Source organism: Tenrec ecaudatus, chromosome 13 (assembly GCF_050624435.1).
Source record: "Tenrec ecaudatus isolate mTenEca1 chromosome 13, mTenEca1.hap1, whole genome shotgun sequence".
NCBI classification, from domain to species: Eukaryota; Metazoa; Chordata; class Mammalia; order Afrosoricida; family Tenrecidae; genus Tenrec; species Tenrec ecaudatus.
Window position 1 is genome coordinate 59,744,275 of NC_134542.1, and position 21,505 is coordinate 59,765,779.

Genomic DNA, 21,505 nt, shown 5'->3' on the forward strand with positions numbered 1-21,505 from the left:
ATCTTTGTGACATTGTTAGATATTTTTGAGTCGATTCCAACTCCTATGAGCAAGTAGACCTCCCCAAAGGGTTTTCTAGGCTCTAATCTTTATGGGAATTGAATGCCAGCACTTTGTCCCACAGAGCCACTCATGTGGTTCCTGCAGAAGAAACTGAGGCACCGAGCAATAACGTTGTTCTCTGTGGAAATATCTAAACCTTTAGGCATGGACGTTTCCTGTTCCTCGATCCTCCATCCCTTCAGTCATAACATGACTGGTATATTTTCATGGGCATACAGGAGCACTGCATTTTCATACCTATCTATCTAATAGATGTAACTAGACCAGTGGTTCTCAACCTTCCTAATGCTGCGACCCTTTAATACAATTCCTCATGTGGTGGTTACCCCCAACCATAAATTTATTTTCGATGCTACTTCATAACTGTAATTTTGCTACTGTAATGAATCCGGAGACCCCTGTGAAAGGGGTCGCAACCCACAGGTTGAGAACCACTGAACTAGATGTGGATGGTGTTCATCTGCTTATTCCTCATTGACTGACCCCACTTTCTGGCCCTGCGCACAATGAGATGACCATGAGATCTACCGGGGGCTTCCCAATGTCGGTCAGAAAGTTCCTCTTTCTCTCAATCCCAGTTTTCCCCCCAGCAAACTCTTGGAAGCCCCTTCAAAGGGTACAAATATTTGCAAAACAAACCTGAATGAAATGAGTCACCTCACCATATATCTACCCAAACGCCCTTTAAAAACATGAGTGTGTGTGGAGGTTGTTTGGGAATTCGTTTACATCCTCCCCAAAATGCTACCCCAGTCAAGGTAGTCAGGGTTATGTAGGGGCTCTCAGCACTCCTAGCTGGACCCCCTCCCCCGAATAGTGGAAATCTTTCTTCCTGAAAGCAGTGCCCTCTATTATTAACTAGAAGCCCAAATTCCAAAGAGTTCTTCCTTCTCACCACGACCAGTGCTCCAATCTGACAAGTGAAGCCATCTCTATCCCCCTGTGTGGTTTCGGAGCCTAGAAGCCCCGCAGCAACAAACTGGCACTGGGTTTGCGGGGCCTCCCTGTCCCCACCCTCCTTCACCGGTGCCACTTCTCTTGGCTTCCAGCTCCGGAGCCGCCCCAGGTGCTGCAGGAGCTGCAGCCACTGACCGTGGCCGCCGGCAAGCCCGCCCGCTTCTGTGCTGTCGTGGCCGGCAGGCCGCAGCCCAAAATCTCCTGGTACAAGGAAGAGCGGCTGCTCTCCACGGGCTTCAAGTGCAAGTTTCTCCACGATGGGCAAGAGTACACACTGCTGCTCATCGAAGCCTTCCCGGAGGACGCAGCTGTCTACACCTGTGAGGCCAAGAATGACTACGGCGTCGCCACGACCTCGGCTTCCCTGTCAGTGGAAGGTAGACATGCTCACTACTCCCGCCTTACAGAAAACCTAAGTTACCGGCTTCTTGAGCTCCTCCGGGCCTTGAAAATACAACCTGGAGCTCACAAAATGTGGCCAACCACGGAGGGACTCTGCTGGGAACTAAATTAAGAGAAATCTGGATGTCCACGCTGGGGGCAGTCTAGAAGGTGGTTTAATCATGACAGTTCTAAAGCTCTCTCTCTCTCTCTCTCTCTCTCTCTCTCTCTCAAGTTCCAGAAATCGTGTCTCCGGATCAGGAAATGCCACTGTACCCACCTGCCATCATCACCCCACTTCAGGACACCGTCACTTCGGAGGGGCAGCCAGCGCGCTTCCAATGCAGAGTTTCTGGAACAGGTGGGTGTGGGAACAAAAGGTATCACTGCGCATGTGTATCAAGAATGATGTGGAATAAAACAAAAATACTTTTCATCTTCCCAAGTGGCACATAGTGGATACCCAACAAGGAATTGTTTCTACCAAGGGAATAACTGCTGGGTGTCAATTGCCAATCTCTTAAGATTATTATAAGTATTTAATTAGATAGCCCAATACCCACCTTACAGTAATCATTCAACCAGAGTAAACTGTTATTATTTTAATTTGAGGCATGTTTCTGAAACCACCAACACTCCTAACTCCAGGAGGCTGAACTTGGTAGAGGGTCAGGAAGTAGTTAGAGCCTCTTCAAGCCAACTATAATTGAAGACTGATCCCAGAGAAGTGCATGCTAAAGCAACTTTTTCCTCAATGATAATCACTGCCTCTAATTCTGGACTATTCTATATCACCGCCAAAGGAGAAAATTTTAGCGTTTGAGTGTCTCAGCATATCTGATCAATTTTATTTAGTTAATTATATACTTCCCCCATTCATTTATAACCCAATATGGATACAATGGAACTTTTTTAAAAATTGTGGGGAAATGGAATTAAAAGAATGGAGTTTTTCTATGAACTTTTTGATGCCCCTTCATAGTGTCAAGGAGCCTTGGTTGCAATGTTGGGTAATCATTAGACCACTAACAGGACTATCAGGTCAGTGGTTCAAACCCACCAGACCATCCCTGAGGGAAAGATGAGGCTGTCTTCTCTGGTCAAGATTTGCAGTATGAGGCAGAAATGATGGGATGAGAGGGGTTTGGTTTTTCATCTAGTCAAAAGCCATTTTCTTAAACAGGTTTGTAACTTTGGTTGGTCTTCTTGGTCCTATTGATTTCTTCCCCTGGGATTAGCACCAAAATGCTGATCTATCAACAGAGTGGTCCTCTCAGCTTGATGAGAAAGGTGAAAGGATTGGACACACGTCAGTCACACATGAGCATGACTAGGGAGTCCCTGGGCCTCAATGTGTCAATTACTGTAGACAGATTAGGGAGTCACATAAATATTAAAATCAACACAGGTAAATGCTAGAAACCACATCTTCTATTAAGTATCAATTAACAAAGCTACATTTGGTAATAATCTAGAAACATGCTGAAGGAAAACTGTGCTTAAAAGTCTAAATTCACTAAACTTGGCAAATTTGTCTATACTATTGGTCTACTATTGGAATTTATTTTTACTACTTGAATTGGGGGGCTTTCTTCTAAACACACAGCCCATATAAAGTAGTGTTAACTCTCTTTGTAAGGGTATTTAATCTAGTCAGCATACTACAGTTTTGCCTTTAAGGAGTTGCAAAATGCATTGGAAAGGATAGAAGGAATTCTCTATCCTTTCTGTGTGACTGATCCTTTAAATGCCTGCACGGGCTTTTTAATGTGTGAAGCCATTAACTCTGTGGGTGCACATCTAGAGATTTTAACACAGTCTTGTAGATGTATGTTCCATGTGATGGAAACTAAATATATTCAATGATACCCTATCAAAGGCTTACCAGAGCACACCAGAGTGTCCCACCTCTGGCTCTAAAAATATTTACACAGCTTCTTCTAACCATATATTGCCTTGAGCAAGTAAGTGCAGCCCTTTTGTACAAACTGGAAAACATCACAAGGCTACAAATGGCTCGGCCCCATGTTTTCTGTAACTCATACTGTCTGAACCAACAAACAAGACCCCTGTTTGAGGTAATCTAGTCTCTCGAAGGTCTCTGGTGCCACCTGCTGGCAGACAAATAGGATTTTTAAATTTGTGATGCAGCTAGTTTGTCGACTTTTAAAATAAAGACGTTCCTAGTTTTAGTGTAGCAGCTGGAGCCCTTGTGACATAGTGGTTACATCTTGGGCTGCTTACTGTAAGGTCAGAAGTTCAAAACCACCAGCCCACTCCTTGGAAGAAAGACAGGGCTTTCTATTCTCATAAAGAGTTAAATCTCACAATTACGGAAGAGCAGTTCTCTCCCGTCCTACAGGGTCACTATGGCGGCATCAGCTCGATGGCAGTGAGTGAGTGTGTATCATCAGGGTTTCTCTAGATCCCCCCAGAAATGATGTTGATGTGTAACATTTACTTAGGAAAAATAGAATGATGAGAGACCTGGGATTTGCTTCAAGATATCTGGGAAGTGAAGCACTTGGGGATTACAGATACAATAAAAATAAGCACGAGTTGGTAATTACTGAAGCCTGATTAAGGTTACATGAGGGTCCTCATGCTAGTCATTATACCTTTGCATAGACTTCTTTAAGAGACTGCATTTCTTTCAGATGACTTTATATTCTTTGTTCTAAACTGAAAGCCGAGGCTGTTTTCACTCTTCACGCCTCGTCACTTCTCTAATTTCAGGAGCCCTGGTGGCACCAGGGGTTAAGCATTGGGCTACAAGCAGAAACTTCAGTAGGTTGAACTCCAAAGCTGCTCTGAGGGAGAGAAAGAAAGCAGTCATGTTCCCTGTGGGATTTGCCCATGGGGGCGGCTATGAGGCAGAACCAACACAAAAGCAGAGGGTTTGTTTTTTGGTTTCCTCTAGTTTCACTCTGGAATTTTTTAAAATTTATGTAATAGTTATTTCACTCCATCTTGAGTAAAGTTAATAGACATTTTTAGATTTGCGATTCACTTAGAATGTGTTATGGAGTACTTTTGCTTTCTATAGCAATGTGAAGCTTTAATTCTTGAGTCACACTACTAAGATATTATTGCAATAAAATTCATTTTTACATCCATTTTTATAAAGGACATATATCAAACCCTCTAGTTGTTTTACGAGCAGTGTTGACGGGGCTTGTTTGCATCAACCTTAAGACTTACATCTCTCTTTATCAGTCACGTGAGAAAGTTGAGCCAAGGTCCAAGTGATTACATAGGGAATATACGTTTGTTCTTTGGCTCAGTCACCAGAACTACTATTAGCATATTGTTATCTATCAACTGATTATCAATACCTGCAAAACGGAACATGCAGCTTCATCCCAGAAGAGTAGCAGGAATAGACTGTAGCTTATGAGGACCAGGGTTATGTATGTATGTGTGATTGTATGTGTATCGTATCCTGGAAAAGTGGGCATTTGCCTTATTTTTGGCAGAAAAACTCCAGTCCAGGGCCAATAATTTTGCTTGTTGGTCACAGACACGAAAAGGACTGTGGCTGAGGGTCTACTTATTGCTGCCACTAGGGAAACATATCCAAGTGTTTGTTCTACAGATGCAAAGCCTATGTCATTCAGGTACTTAAGAGTAAGAGCTGGCTTAACAAACGAACTAGTCTAGCATGGATGGGTTCCATCATTCAGTTAAATACCTATCCTTTTATCTCACCAACAGTTGTTGAGTTCTTCGTCTATGCCAGACGGTACAGTCGGTGCTGAAGTTGCAAAAATGTAGCTTAGGAGATGAATGTGCACAGTGTGATTGCAAGGCTGGAGGAACAGTCATAGGCTCACGGATTCTATCCTCTCCATCTGGAATGCGGGAAATTGTTCTCAGTTCTCGAATGAGCGACGTTCTGAGGAATATGTAGCTAGAGGCTAGAGGCTAGAGGCAGGAAGAATAGCCGTGACAAAGTCGTATGAGGCTGAGGGAACACTTCAATTAACTCCATTTAAATCCACTATTGGCCTACAGCGTTCATTTTTAACAGCGTGTGTTCTGTTTTAAAGCACACATTACTCACACCATTACAACATACAGGTATTATATGTCGTTTCATCTTTCTTTTTCAGTTTTTATTGTGTATCACTTTGAGATGATTGAAATCGTTATATGAAAATAGCTAGTCTTGTTTTTATACTTCATTTTAATCTAGTCTAATTGCCACTTTGAAAAACAAGCAAATGCATTTGCTACCTAAATTCCACAAGTGTCACCCTAATTTTAAAATATTATTTTTTAATTTTAAAAAATATTTCTGTAATATGATTTGCATATATATGTATGTATATATGTATATATATACATACTGCTGATCTGAAGACTATTGGCATTGGTTGTTGATAATAAAGAGAGTTTTCTCTCCATCCTTCAAGGATGTTTATTGTAAACATTATAGAATATTGCTCTTCTCAACTCTTAATTTGATTATCTTTCTGCACAAAAATTTGAGATTTTCCTCACTTTTTGCCCCAAAAGGTGGCTACAATCCCCAGTCAAACGCTTGGTGATGGATTTTTCTCACAACTAACCATTGCTGAAAGTCCCTGATTCGATCAGGAACTCTTGCTTGCCTCCACAGCATGGTATGCAAATGTATGACAAGGATCTAGCGATACCTCCCAAATTTCCAACACTTCATCCAGTTCAGTAACATAGTAACAAGCTACACTTTCCTAAAGTGACGTTTCCTTCTTGGAAACGAAAAGCAATCCCATGATAGCAGGTGGTTGAGGTGTGCCCAGAGGGAGTCCTGCAGTCACGCTCCCTAAAGGTGAAGCGCATTTCTCACTGTGAAAGAACACCATGTGTGCTGGTCAGCAAGGAGTATCCGCCCACTGGGGGACTTACGTATTTCCATTTCTTTTGTGACGCAGATCTAAAGGTGTCTTGGTACAGCAAGGACAAGCAAATCAAGCCATCTCGGTTCTTCAGAATGACTCAATTTGAAGACACTTACCAACTGGAGATTGCTGAAGCTTATCCGGAAGATGAAGGAATCTACACGTTTGTCGCGAGCAACACTGTAGGCCAAGTATCAAGCACAGCCAACCTGAGACTAGAAGGTAGAGTCAAACACATCTAAGAACTGTTTTTAAAGATCGAGCTAATCTCACCGTGTCAGTAACAGTCACTAAAGATGTCACGTAATTCATCATTGGTCATGCCACTCTCTGTAACTCAACTAAGCACTGCCACGTTACCTGCAATGTTTTCACTCTTCATGTCCCCCTTCCCCTTAAGAATCATGCGGCCCTATTTGTTATCTTGTCCTGCTTTGTCTCCATCATGTCTTAGAATGTCTGACTGTCCTTCTCAGCCTTCAGGCTTCCTGATGAGCATGCATTTCTTTAGTAAAAGGAGTGAGCACATTGGTTTTCTCATTTGACGGGGATAAAGGTAGATCATGCTGTTCAATGTGAGCGTGTGATCATCACCTGACAGGCCTGATACAGTCATGATGGCACTGAAGCAACAATGGGCCCTTCCAGGCCTGCCCTCTGTGAGGTGTGCTTGCAATGGGCCCTTCCAGGCCTGCCCTCTGTGAGGTGTGCTTGTCGTCATTCACAGAGTGCCAGAGCATCAAGGGCCCCAGGCCTAAGGTGGTTGAACAATTCCATTACCTGGCTCTGAAACTGCAGTCGGGACCACTTTCTCTGCAGTAGGGGCACTTTGATTCAAAATAGGGACAATGATATTTTTATATCAATTATTCTGGGGGGGTGGTTTCCTGAGTGAATACTGTCTGCGTAGCATGAAGTATACACAAATTCATAAGGATTAAAATCAACTTTTGTTTTTATGTGAACTTTAAACATTTAGCTATTACTTGGTGCTGCTTCTTCACAAAGGATGTCAAGTGGTAGATATCAGTAGAGTAAAACTGGTCCCCAAATCAGAAGGAAGAGCATTAAAGAGACCGCAGAAAGAGTCCTCCACGCGATGCCGCTTCCACTCTGGGCATCAAGAACATGATCGTGACGTGCTCGGTCTGGTGGGGTCTGAGAAGGGAATGTGAGCGTCTATGACACGGGCTCAGTCGTGGCAGACCAGGACAGGCATTAAAGGTGGACTGGCATCCAGTGTGCCTCCCAAAGGTGTCACAGCTGGGCAGGCGACTCCAAGTGCATTCTGGGTTGGTGCAGAGCAAGGCATTAAAAGTTGGCATGCTTCTTTTCAGGATTTAGCCCATTTGAAGACGTTCCATCAAACTCCCCAGGGCATGTTTCTTCAACAGTTTCGCTTAAGAAGGAGTCCCTTGGCCAAAAGCCCGTCTTCATCCAGCCTCTCTCAAGCCTCAGGGTGCACAGCGGGGAGACAGTCAGATTCCATGCCAGGGTTACTGGCGTACCCAAGCCAGAAATCCAGTGGTTTCATAACCAGCAGCCCATTCTGCCAGCAAAAGATGTAGTTATCCATTTCGAGGAGTCCACAGGCCTGGCTTTACTGCTTCTAGTGGATGCTGACTCAGAGCATGCTGGGCGGTACTCTTGCAAGGCTGCCAATAGTGCTGGGGCGGCCGCTTGCACAGCCACACTCGCAGTGAGTCCCACAGGTAAACCCTGCTTTCTGCAATGACTTGGATTTGCTGCATAGCCCTCCGCCTCCCGTTACTAACGAGAATCACTGCCATTTGTCTCCTTGCTAACTGTTCTCAGTCCATAACAAACTAACACGGTAACACCCAACGAGCCCGTTACGCCCTCAGTTACGGGTAAACCTATGTCCGAAATCAAGGGCTCCTGCACACGATGGAACTTTCAGTTCTCCTGTGCGGCTCTACCTTGCCTGGAATGCTTTCCTTCTCCACACACCATTGCATCATGGCAATGTCTACTTGCTGGTATGTGCTTGATCAAGTTCATGGTAGAAGGTAGGCAAGTGATGGGCCAAAGAGTGCAGGCCAAGAGAGAGGGAGACAGGCCCTGTGTCGCTCTGGATAACCGAGATGGCCACAGAAGGAAGGAATCGGATACTGTGTGGCATCTGCATGAGCCATTTTCGTCCCTCGGCCATGGAGAATGAATTCTCTGTTGTGAGAGAGATCCAGACCTCCGAGAGCACACTGCCTCCGGCATGCGATTTCCACGTGGCACTGATGTCCCTCACCTTCATCTTCCATGGCATTGTGTGTTACTAACCTTGCCAGGTGACACCACAGAGATCTTAATGTCCTTTTCTTTTTCTTGTCACTTGATTACACAGTGCAAGCCCTAGCTAGGCAGAGTTCTGGGAAAGATGTAAGAGAATCCATCAAGTCCCAGGCAGTGGCCAATTCCTCTTTCACAAAGGAGGAGACCCAAATAGCCCAAAAGGAAGTTAAGTCGTTTCAGAGATCATCACATGGATACGAAGTGCAGGTTTTTGAAAGCCTGTCTCAAAGTTCGAGCCACACGGCCGCATCCATTCAAGACATAAAGCTGCACCACATGGCATCCCTCTCACAAATTGCAGAAAGCTCTGGATTATCTGAGGCATGGGATGGGGCAGCGAGCAAGGCCCCAAAGATCCTCCTGCCCCTTCAGGATGTCACCGTGAAGTGTGGGGACACTGCTCAATTCCTCTGTGTTTGGGAAGAGGAGTCGTCTGGTGACATCACGTGGGCTCATGAAGGTGTGAAGATTGAGCCCTCGGAGAGGGTGAGGCAGACACAGGATGGCAGCGCTCAAGGGCTCACCATCTGTGATGTTCGGCGGATGGACCAAGGCCTGTACAGCTGCACGGTACACAAGGGGTCTGCAGAGGAGACGACATCGGCGGTGCTAAGAGTAGAAGGTGCTCATTTGATTTCTAGCTCTGACTTGCTCCATTTCATCCTCATTGCTTATGCAGCTCTTCTGCCTTGCAAATTGAATCAATGAATACATTAATTAGAATGCCTATAAATTAGCCCTTTATTCATAAGTGACTTCTGAAAGGCAGCCAAGTCATTAGTTTTTTAAAAATGCTTATAAAGTTTGACTTTGAAACTAGGCTCCAAAAATCTATGTGTATTCCATATTGCCGCTTTTTACTGGTCCAGACCAAGCGCATCACCTCAGAGGTGAAGAATGTTAGTGTTACAGCTTGGAGAGGACTGCGGATTCGTGATTGTGCCAACACGGGGCTAAATTTAGATTTAATTGTTTCACTAGTATGAGGCTCAGCAATTTTCACCCACTATTTTCTGATCTAGACATTTTGACCATTTGCAAGGATGCCGTGGAAATAAAATATAGGTCACTGAAAATAATAGGGCTCTCCCTCGGTATTTCTCAGTGAGTGCTATTTCTTTCACAGCCAGGCCCTCCTAGAAGTGTGGCCTTATGTGTGGTGCCTGCTTCTCTGTAGTGTCTGGAAGGGCATGGATTAATTTGTCTTGGCCAGGGAAGACTTCTTCCTCTAGTTCACAGATTCTCTTCTTCAATACCAATTCAATGAGACAATGATCTTTCAGTCTGTAGAAGCTTGTGTGCTGTCTGCAGGCTAAACAACCTCGCGTATTCCTTTTGAAGGGAGCTGGCTAACTTTTGGGCATCTCCAAGGTCTAGTGGGGAGTGGTGGCTTCAATCTCCTCCCTGATTTTGGACCTGCTGTTTCGAGGTGTGGGAGATGAACAGAGGAAGTACAGTTGCCTTCGCAATGAATGCTGACATGGTGGTCTTCCTTCTTGCTCAGTAAAATCTGTAATTTACTTACTGTGTCTCCCATAATCAGCCAAAGGAGGCTGTGTCTTTCTTAATCTGAGCTTTCTGATGATTTTTCCAAAACCTACTCAAGGAAGCCACCAGAACTGAGGTCTCATTATGTAAATTCTATGAACATGACTCCCACTGGGAAGTGGCCCTCCATGTCACTGTGGCTGCTGGTTGCCAGCAAACTCTACCCCACAGCGCCACTGGATCTGGAAGTGCCATCTGCAAATCACGTCAGTGATGGCTGTGACAGGTTCTGCAGCAACAGACAGAATTGGTTGTGTGGTGAAGGCGGGAGAAAGTGTAGTTTCATAAGGACATTGTGCTGTGTTCCGGGGCTGAGCATCGTGTCCTCAGGGTAGCTTGGGGCTGATATTTTCGCCCCAAGATTTCCATTTCCTCCAGTTCCAGTCGATTAGACTCATCCAGTGCTCTTGGAGCATGAACCCCTTGTTCTTGGAAAGTCCAGACTGCCTTACTTCTACTTAAGAAGGTGAAAAGACGAGCTGGTTTGAGGTTTTGAGGCTTGACAGGATTGGACAGGCGTTCGATTATTTAGCAAAAGGGCAGTTTTTTACAAAGAGCCTTCAAAAAGTCCCTGGGGAAACGCTGCGTTAACTTTTCATTCCATTTCCCCGTGAACTTTGCATAAACTGATCTGTAGGAGCATTACGTGGGGAGCCCTGGTGGTATAATGGTCACACATTGGGCTGTGATCAGCAAGGTCAGCAGTTTGAAACTCCCAGCCGCCCAGAGGGAGAGTGATGGGTTTTCTACTCCCGTAACGAGTTACCGTCTCAGAACTCCTGCAGGCAGCTTGCCCCTGCGCTCTAGGGTCGCTGTCGATGGCATCAGCTCGGCGGCAGTGAGTTTGTTGTTGGGGGGTGGGGGTGGGGGGTAGCACATAGTGTACATAGTTATCCACGAGTCCAGGAGAATTGCAAAACTCTAATGAAAAGTCTGTATTCATGACACCCTTAGACGTATAATACACGTGGAAGAATCAGATATCCGCTTTAGAATTAACACGCTGCCTTTCCTTCTCATCCTAACAACATTTCATCTTCTCTCAACTCAGCATATGTTTGACAAACACGGCTAATGTCTCCCTTTTCCTAACTTTATCCTTACCTAGCAGAGGATCCGCACACCAGAGCAGTTACCAAAATTACCCTGGGTTCAGACACTAAAGGTATCAAAACACTCAAAGGGTCACACGTTAAAACGACTCAAGAAGTCAAAAGCGAATCGTCAAAGAAAACATCGAGCTTGACCTTCACTTCCTGCCGAAGAAACGCAGGGAACCGGAACACCTGGAGTCAAGTTTCCTGGAAAAGCAGTACAGGGAGAGAAGCATGAGGATGTCCCCGGGCCCCGCCCTCAACCGTGAAGCCGCTGCTGAGATGACTGTGTCTAAAGGCAGTGCCTGTCCCCGGTGTAATAAAAGCCACTTTGAGTTGACGAGTCTTTGTTTTGGTCCTTTATATACAATTAGGATTTGTATAGTTTGAAGCTTTGAACTATGATTTAAATAAAAGGACTGCTTAGTTTTTACTCTAAATGCTCCATTTTCTGAGGGAAAAGAATTGAGAATAGCCCTCAGTTGAAATTAGAGTTAGAGAATGCATGTTCTTTTTTTTAAAAAAAGATTTTGTCTGTTAGCAATTGTTGAATCCAGAGGACATTAGAAAAAACAAAAGAATATAACTTCATTTTGTGAATTGCTTTTCTGAATGCATGTTAAAGGCATGGGACATGATGGAACTAAAATGGAAAAGTCATAGAGAACTTAAAAATAAAAATGTGTTCAAAGCTTTCTGTCAACATTGTTGGACCATGGATTCATTTGGCATGAATGTGTTGGAGCACTTGAGGGTGGGGTTTTTGCTGCTATAGGAGAAGAATATTTAGTCTTGTAAACCACGAGTCAATGTGGAAAATGTATGCACTCAATCACTGAATCTCTTCGTATGTTTTTTTTCATTTTAGCCCCTGAATCAATTATGCACGAGCGGATAGAGCAGCAGATTGAAGTGGAGATGAAAGGTATCGTTAAAATGAATGTCAGACTTGAGTAGAGATTCTGAAGGATTCATAGAATCCTTGAGCTGCCGTCTTTCACTTAGCACTGTTGAGGAAAATGGTAGAGCTGTACACATATATCTCTTAGAGTATATATTAGTATGTTGCATGCCCAATTTAGTATGCTGATGGTTACATGCATTTCACCGTAATTTTGTTTTATGGTCATGTAAAATTTTGTATGTAAAACGTGTTAGCCATATTCCACTTTAGGTTTGCAACCATTTTCAAAAGCCTGTGTTAGAAAAAGTTGTCATCTTACTGCATGGAATCCTGAAGTAGAAGTTTGTTGGCAAAATCACAGTGAATTGAATTGAACAACAGACAATAACCCGCTGCCATTCTTAGAATGCAATGTCCTGAATGAATTAAGATTGAAACACGGTTTTTTAGGATGTGTGAAAATGTTATGTTCCCATTCTCAGTTACACTTCATTCACAGTCATCAGTTTAACATGACATGTCTCTTACACTGGCTTGCAGATAGCTGCCTTATGCGATCCAGATTGCCTGCTTTTCTTTGCATAACCATGTGACTCTATATCTGTATTAGTTCGAATAAACGCCTTCTCATTTTATTTTACTTAATTATTTATTATGGTTTTTGCATATATTTTAAAATAATTCTCAAAACTATAATAATTTAATCTACAATCAGAAGGATCAGAATGGGCGTTTATTCCACTCTCTGCAAGTCAGGTAAGATTTCCCTCTTCGCCATTAAAAAGAACAAAGCTTTCCTGATCTCAAAACAAATATGCACAGGACCGGGTCATTTTGAAATGCATTTTTGCTTGTTCAAGAAGAAATTTCAGCCGTTTGAAGAAAAGACCAGACAACGAACGTTTTCGTGTCAGAATCTTTTAAACAGAGCATGATGTGGCGTTTATTCGAACAAATATGGTGAGTGAATTTTTTACGGATTTGTGAGAATCTGTAGCATGCAAATTATTTTCTTTTCTATTTTGCAATTTCATTTATTTCCAACTTTTTGGAATACTATGGGAAATAGTAAAATGCTTTCTACTTTACTCCCCCCCAGGATTAGCCTCTGAAGAGGGATCCGAACACCTGGACGGGGGCACGCGTGATGCCTTTTCAGATTCCGAAGACCGAGACCAGGGCTCCATGGCGGCCAAAAGACATGCAAGTCGGATATGGTCTACGTGCTCCTGGCCTGAATATTTCAAGCCTTCTTTCACCCAAAAACTCATGTTTGCATATGTTTTAGAAGGGGAACCAGCTGTTTTTACATGCAGACTAATTGCCTGTCCCACTCCAGAGATGACTTGGTTTCATAACAATAGGCCCATCCCAACAGGTCTCCGCAGGGTGATCAAAACGGAGAGTGATTTGCATAATCACTGTTCTCGTTTAGAGGTTCAGAGGGTCCAATCCAGAGATTCTGGAAGTTATAGATTACTAGCAATGAACAGTGAAGGGTCAGCTGAATCCAGTGCATCTTTGCATGTTATCCAAAAAGGGCAAGATGAAAAATACATAGAATTTCTGAAAAGGGCAGAGCAGACACATGAAGACCTGGAGGCTTTAGATGAAAGAAGAGAAGAGAGGATGAAGGTTGACCTGAGGTTTACAGGTTCCCCATTTAACAAAAAGCAAGATGTGGAGCAGCAGGGGATGGTGCGGACGATACACTTTAAGGCAGTAGCTCCTGGCAAGAGAACAGATGTTGCACTGGATGAAGAGTATGTAGAGAGTAAATCTGATGTCAGAGGGTGGGTTAATGTAGGCGAAGGCTTCCTGGATGAAGAGACCAAGATGAAATTGCAACGTTTACGGGAGGCTAGAAGGAGGCTAATGGAAAAACGAAAAGTCTCTCTCATGGAGGTGCCCTATAACATAAGCAGGAGAACTTTGAGAACAAATGCCGGGGGTAAAGATCTCGTATTACCTTGCGAGGAAATAAAAAGCAGATCTATGTGTGATCAAGCTGACCACAGGGGGAAAGGAAATCATGTAACGGAAGGTATTGACTCGAATCCACAAGCACTTCCCGATCAAATGGATCAAAATATAGAATCTGGACAACCTTCTGCCCTCTTTCAAACTCCTGTTGATGAAGACATTCTCCAGACCAAAATAAGAATGAGCCAAGACATATTTCTAAAAGAACATCTGCCAGAAGACCATGTGGCTAATAGGAGTCTAGAAAATGACAATGCTCCAGCAAGAGAACAACTTGAAGAAGCTGTCACTAAAACCGTCGTTGGACAATCATCTGTGTCCATCACTAATGTATGGGAGAAGGATGAAATATGCGAGACGCCTGAACAGGGGTATGAAATGATACCATGTGCCAAAGACTCCTTTGGGACACTTATCAGTGTTAAAGAAAATAAAGGGGCAGATCGTGAAAAATTGATCAGAGATGAATTGGGAAAGTCAACTTCTACAAGAATTGTTGAATTCCACATGGAACAGGAGGAGAAAAACACAAGAGTTGTGGAGCATTCTTTCCAGAGACATCCCCAGCGCTGCCCACCTTCCCTTCTTCAAGAGATTGGATCTCAAGAAGTTTATGAAGGAGACAGTTGTAAGTTTGTATGTCACTTCAAAGGCTATCCTCCACCCATCGTGACATGGTATAGCAATGACATCCCAGTCCCACGAAACCAACGCTCCATCACCCTGCATACCTTGGACAACTATTCAACATTAACGTTTTCTTCTGTTCTGCCTCAAAACGAAGGTTCTATTACCTGCGTGTTGTTTAACCAATATGGAACAGTAAAAACAACAGGGATACTTAAAGTGAAAGTAAAGCAAATCTATGATGCCAAACCACAAGTCCTGGCATTCCAGGATTATACTGATGAAGAAGAAGAGTTGGCATTGGTGTTTGACCAACCGGAAGACGTGCATCCATCTTTCAGACAAGAAGGCAAACGACATCATCCACTTTTAAAAAGCAAGCCGCCATTTCCTCCCTCTGCAGACACAGAATTGCTTTCTTTTCCTGTGGAAATTCAGATAACAGCAGCTACTCCGACCCCAGACCAGGATAAAGAATCAAGAGAAATATTTCAACCTATTGAGGCAGAGCCTGAAGCAACAGCTCAAGATCGGGCTACTCAGTCACCAAAACACAAATTTAAATTTTCGTCTGACATCATTAATGAGCCTCCAAGAATGTTACAAGAAATGCCAAAGCACGCCCTATGTAGAGAAGGGGATTCTATCTTACTTGAATGTTTAATATCTGGTGAGCCTCAGCCAGCTGTCGTGTGGTTGCAAAATGGAATCCTTCTACAGCAGAGTCGGAAATTTCAGTTTGAGCAAGTCCATGGCAGCCATAGGCTATATATTAATGATATTAATTTTCATGATTCTGGAGAATATGTGTGTGTGGCCGAAAACAAGTCAGGAATGGTGGAAAGTGTTTCCAATCTAACAGTGGCCCCCAGGGAATTCAGTCAGGCAGACGATATTTGTGGAACGTACTCAACATATTCCACCAAAGATCAGCAAGTACAAATTCAAGAAGAAATGGAAGGAGCTCATTTTTATGATTATCCAACTAGTCCTTTTCCTCCCCCATTGAATATAAAAGAATATTCTGTGAGGGAGTATTATCAAAGCCTCGAGACAACTGAGCAGATCAACCCAAAAAGTCAGGTGCGATGCACATCTTCTAGAGAGAAACTACCAAGATTGATGCAAGGCACGTCAAGGTCTATAACCGTCCACAAGCCGAGCAGGGCTGAACTTCAACAGCAGGGAGGGAAAGAGAAATGTGGAGGCGAACTGAGAAAGGGGCTCCAAGGAGGGGAAGCTGTTTATCCATTTGATGATGATTTCAGTGAAGCTAAAAGTAGGCAAGAAGTAAGAGCTGCTGTAGAGAAAGGTGGTGGAGCCGAAAGGGAAAATGTTGAAGAATATGACAAAAGTGACAGTGTACGGAACACCCACTTTGAGAGCACATCGGATAGTGATGTAGCAAAACACACACCTGGCATTGTATACGAAAACCCTTTCGGAGAAGGAGAAGAGAGACACTACCCAGGGAAGAAGGTGAAGCATAGAATTATCGCATTTGAAAAATTGCAACAGGCAGAAAAAGGACTTGCAGAAAAAAGACCCGCCAAGAAATCCTTTGTTGGAGCTCCTCAAAGGACACTGGAGGACAGCAACTTCCCCTTTAAGCCAAGAGAATCCTGGCCCAGTGAGCCTTCCCATGGCCTTCCTTTGAATATTCGTGAAGCACCAAGGGTGTGTCCAGAATCTGAATCCGATTCAGATAACACTGTGAGGAAGTTGACCCTGCTCTCCTCCCAAACCTATAGGGAATTTGAAGAACGCGCGAACGAACAGAAAGAAACTGAGTCGATAGATCAATCCGTATGTTTTGAAAGGGCTGAGCTTGAAGCACCTATTACATTTGACCTAAGACCGTTTCACTCTCAAATGGAAAATGCAGATGTAAAAGTCCAAGAATTTGCAAATGAGCAGTCAGAAGCAGCTTATTTTAAGATCCACCCTCCTGCCTCTGAGAAAAGTGATGCTGAGAATGTCGTATTTGATCTCCGACAAATGTATGCTCACATAGGAGATCCTGCCAAAGAGTTCCGACAGGAAGAAACCAAATCACAGGAGGAAATATCTTATGGAGAAGGCATCCCGAGGACCCAAGTGTTACAATCTGAAAATATGCAAACTAACATAAATACCAATCAAGTAATGTATTCCAGTCAGGAGCTTCTAGATAAACATTCTGTGGAGAAAGAGATAGATGAAAACGTCTTCTGTCTGAACAAAGAAAGCTTGTCTGTACAGGAGCACAGGCTAGGTTGTATGAAAGCAGACCCTTCACTTGAATCTGTTCCCAAAGAAGCTCCAAGTGAGCCAGGTGCCCTACATCGGCCTTCACCTGCCGGTGCAGGAGAACATGATCCTTCGGAGACAAGCAGTTCTCTAGAAAACGGAGATCCAAGTTTCATTTCCCAGTTGAAACGAGCAGCCAGTGAGGAACAGCTGCTAGAGATCTGCGGATCAGAAGACGAATACACTTCAGAAGCAGAGACCGTATCATTTAAAGGGCAGGGTGGTGGGACACACGGACATGCTCGTGGAATTTTGGATGAACCCCGCGATGATGTCCAGGAAGCTGACACGCTCCACAGAAAACTCTCCCTGGAGCAGTGCCTCCCATTCCTGATGACTGAAGACCACCAGATTCCAAAGGAAGAAGTCAGTGCAGAAAAGGATCGCCCCGGAGAAGCAAAAGGCCCTGATGAGATTCAAGTTCAAAATGAAATTTCTACCTCTACTTTGGATGAAAAGACAGAAAGGTCTCTTTCTGCGAGTCTTCCTAAATTGGATGATGAGGGGACAGTTAAAGTCATGGAATCTGGGGGCTCCTTGGCACAATACTTACTTGCTGCTGGAAAGCATGAGGTTCCTGTGACTGAAGACCTCAGAACCAAGGCCCAACTTGTGCAGAGTGAACCAGTCACTTCAATGGAGGTTGAAGAAGTCACTTTCAACACTGTGTATGAATATTACAGCCAACGACAAGACTCGCTCAGGCGACCCATTTCTCCTGAATCTGATATTTCTATTGATGTGGACAGTACAAGCAGTGAAGACGTCTCTGAGTTAGATCAGTTTTATACTCCCCCATCATCAGCTGAACATTTTGAATCTCCAAAATCGTCTGATTTGTATTTTACTCCTTCGGCTATAACTAAGCAAGTCTCAACTAATTCAGAAGATGAGTCTGTTGAAAGGTACAGCACACCTTTAGAGGAACCTGCTGAACGCTACGCAACACCTTCTGAAGGTGAGGGACCAGAAAGATATGCCACACCCCCAGGGGAGACACTGGAGAGATACTCTACACCCCCAGGGGAGGCACTGGAGAGATACTCTACCCCCCCAGGGGAGGCACTGGAGAGATACTCTACACCCCCAGGGGAGACACTGGAGAGATACTCTACACCCCCAGGGGAGACACTGGAGAGATACTCTACACCCCCAGGGGAGACACTGGTGAGATACTCTACACCCCCAGGGGAGACACTGGAGAGATACTCTACCCCGATAAGCGGAGAAACAGTTGAAAGATACTTTGTTCCTGCTGGAGGACCAAACCCCCCTGAAAACTTTAAAGGGCACTCAGCAAAAATGCAAAGGCAAGATAGTTCACCCCATGAGCTTTTCCAAACACCCACAGGGGAGAGAAGTTCGGCGTGTGATATATGGCGCTCTGATTCATTTGGTACACCCAATGAAGCCATCGAACCAAAAGACAATGAAATGCCCCCCTCTTTTCTTGAGCCTCTCACAAAAAGGAAGCTATATGAAAATACAACGTTAGGCTTCATTGTGGAAGTTGAGGGCCTTCCAGTCCCCAATGTGAAATGGTATCGAAACAAATCTTTGCTTGAGCCAGATGAAAGAATCAAAATGGAAAGGGTGGGTAATGTGTGGTCACTGGAAATTGCTAACATGCAAAAAGGAGACAGGGGAGAGTACATGTGCCATGCTGTCAGCATCGTCGGGGAGTCAAAGAGCTTTGCGCTGGTCGATGTAATCCCTCAGGAAGAACGCGCAGTCGCGCTGCCGGCCCCGGTCACACACCAGCACGTCATGGAGTTTCTCTTGGAAAACACCGCAGCCTCAAGAACACCTTCGCCCCAAGAAATTGTCCTGGAAGTTGAACTAAGTGAAAAAGACATTCAGGAATTTGAGAAGCAAGTGAAAATTGTCACAGTTCCTGAATTTACTCCTGATCATAAAAGCATGATCGTGAGTCTCGATGTTCTTCCCTTGAATTTGGTGGACCCCAATATGGCTTCAGGCAGGGATGAAGACAGAGATTTAGAAATTGATCTCGAAGCATTTGAGATGCCTCCTCGCTTCGTCATGCCCATTTGTGATTTTAGAATTCCAGAAAATGCAGACGCTGTATTCAAATGTTCAGTCATAGGCATCCCGCCTCCAGACGTCAAATGGTATAAAGAATATATGTGGATTGAGCCAGATGATGCTAAATACGTGATTAGTGAGGAGAAAGGAAGTCACGCCCTTAGAATTCGGAACGTGAGTCTTTCAGACAGTGCAACGTACAGATGCCGAGCTGTGAATTCTGTGGGGGAGGCTATTTGCCGAGGATTTCTCACCATGGGAGATTCCGAAACGTTTGCGCTGCCACCCAGACAAAGCAGAGTGACTGTAAGCAGTTTTAAGGAAGAATTGCTATGGAGGAGCAAATATTCGGGCAGCTTCTTTGAATTTCAGGTGGTGGAAGGGCCTCCCAGGTTCATCAAAGGTATTTCTGACTGCTATGCACCCGCGGGAACGGCAGCCTATTTCCAATGTTTAGTGCGAGGCTCTCCCAGGCCCACAGTGCAATGGTATAAAGACGGCAAGTTGATTCAAGGGTCGCGGTTCAGTTCTGAGGAGAGTGGGCTAGGCTTCCACAACCTATTTATAACAAGTCTAGTGAAAGGCGACGAGGGCGAGTACAGGTGTGTCGCGAGGAACAAGTCGGGAACGGCTGAGACTCGTGCATCACTCACCCTAACCTGACCTCCCTGAACCAGTTCTCAAGCCTCAGGAACTTCTAAAAGTTGAGTGCTTTCATGTTTTCCAAATATTAAAGCTCTAGAATAAACTCCAATACTTGTACTCCACCTAGTGCATTACATGAAAGACTCCTGGGGAAATCATTTATCTGTAGAAATCCCCTCTTTGTAATACATGTACATATTCTGTTATTGAATCACCACTTCTGTCACTTCTGCTGTGAGTCATCCAGAATGATTAAAGTCTCCGTGGCGCCCCCATTGTTGGCACTTCTCCTTTCTTCTCACTTGCCGCTCACGAGCTGTCTTCAGCAGAATGCACCTTCTTTTAGCAGATAATCCACATGTGCAGAAGCAGAAAGTAAAGTGGAAGTTCATGTCAGATGACCACACAGGCCGACTGGTAAGAGAGACTCACTCTGATGATAACCTACTTTTGGAATATTAACCTTTTTGAGTTCGGACCCATGCTTTTTGTACTTAGGTTCAAAATAAACCAAAAAATAATAGTAATAAAAATAAACCAAAACAAGAAAGCAATTCTTGCCAATGATGACCAGATCCTAGGAGGTTTCCCATTGTCATAATCATAGGCTCCTTTCAGCTCATTAAGACAAGTTTCTATCATTCATTTTCTCTTCCTAAATGTTGTAAGTCTCCCTAATTTTGAAGAGACCCATGATGCTTTCCTTATAGACCAAGTTCATTTGCTCCTTCACAACGAAAGAGTCTTACATGTTTGTAAATGCCTCTGTCTCTCAAGTTTCAAGGTGGTCATCAATTGGAAAATGTAGCATTAATATACTATCCACCTAGAGGACAAAGAATGTGATATTTACATATGGATTTTAAATTGCCTTTCCATTTCAGGATCTTTAATATTAGGGGGAAAAAGAAGGTCCAATATTTTTTAGAATTGAGGTGATATAGTAATTTTATTGTAGCTTCTTTTTAAATAACAAGATATAATAAGCATTCCTGTCATTTTCCATAACTTTCATTTTTTAAATGAAAAAAATTGAACATAATAAATTTTTCTTAAGATTTTTCCACAACTATACTTTTTAACAAAGTAATAAATTCACCAAATTATTTGCATTGTGCTATCCTGGTGAACCTAAATCAACTCACATAAAATGTAATATATAGAGAGAAATTCCATTTTCTTTTCTGAAAGTGAGGGCATCTGACCAAAAGGTCTCACAGGTGATTGCTTACACCTTCTGAGTCTAGGTCATCCCAGGGATTGCTTTGTAAAATATAATTGAGAACAAATGTTACTTTTACACCAGACAATGAAAGAAATAGAATATAATGATGATATGATGGCTCATACTTCCCTCCAATTAATGGTTGTATTTGTCACCGGAATTTAGTAAAATTGTAGTGCTATGATATTAAATATATCCATTTTAGTTTTCAACAAAATGAATTCATATACCCTATAGTATTAATTATTACATTTCTTCTATCTATACATTTTATATTCCCTCAGTGGGTGTTCCATAACGACTTTCCAAATCTCCAAATTTGCTTTCCAATAAAGCAACTGGGAGAGTGTTTGATTTAGGCAGTACAGTCAGGCTTATCTGTTACCTCCAATCACCACCACCCCTCAAAAAAGAGGGGCAAAAGCCAAATATTTCATCCTGCTATGACTCATCAAGACAGACACTGTAATGGGATGATCATTTCTATTTCAACCAGTAAGTGATTGTGTAGGTAGATAATATCAATCAAAATAATAAGAGAGAGGATGCA

At 43.5% G+C, this 21,505-nt stretch overlaps 1 protein-coding gene across 2 annotated transcripts in view; it reads left to right on the plus strand.

Moving 5' to 3' along the window:
• TTN (titin) overlaps positions 1-21,505 on the plus strand; it is a 285,763-nt gene that overhangs the window by 43,394 nt on the left and 220,864 nt on the right. The window contains exons 41-45 of one of the 2 annotated variants that reach the window (XM_075530313.1): positions 1,113-1,397; positions 1,637-1,762; positions 6,318-6,506; positions 12,105-12,161; positions 13,240-19,748. In XM_075530313.1, the coding sequence (XP_075386428.1) occupies positions 1,113-1,397; positions 1,637-1,762; positions 6,318-6,506; positions 12,105-12,161; positions 13,240-19,748 (7,166 nt within the window). Of the gene's footprint in view, positions 1-1,112; positions 1,398-1,636; positions 1,763-6,317; positions 6,507-12,104; positions 12,162-13,239; positions 19,749-21,505 lie in introns of those variants that run through there. The other variant, XM_075530312.1, reaches the window with a different exon arrangement.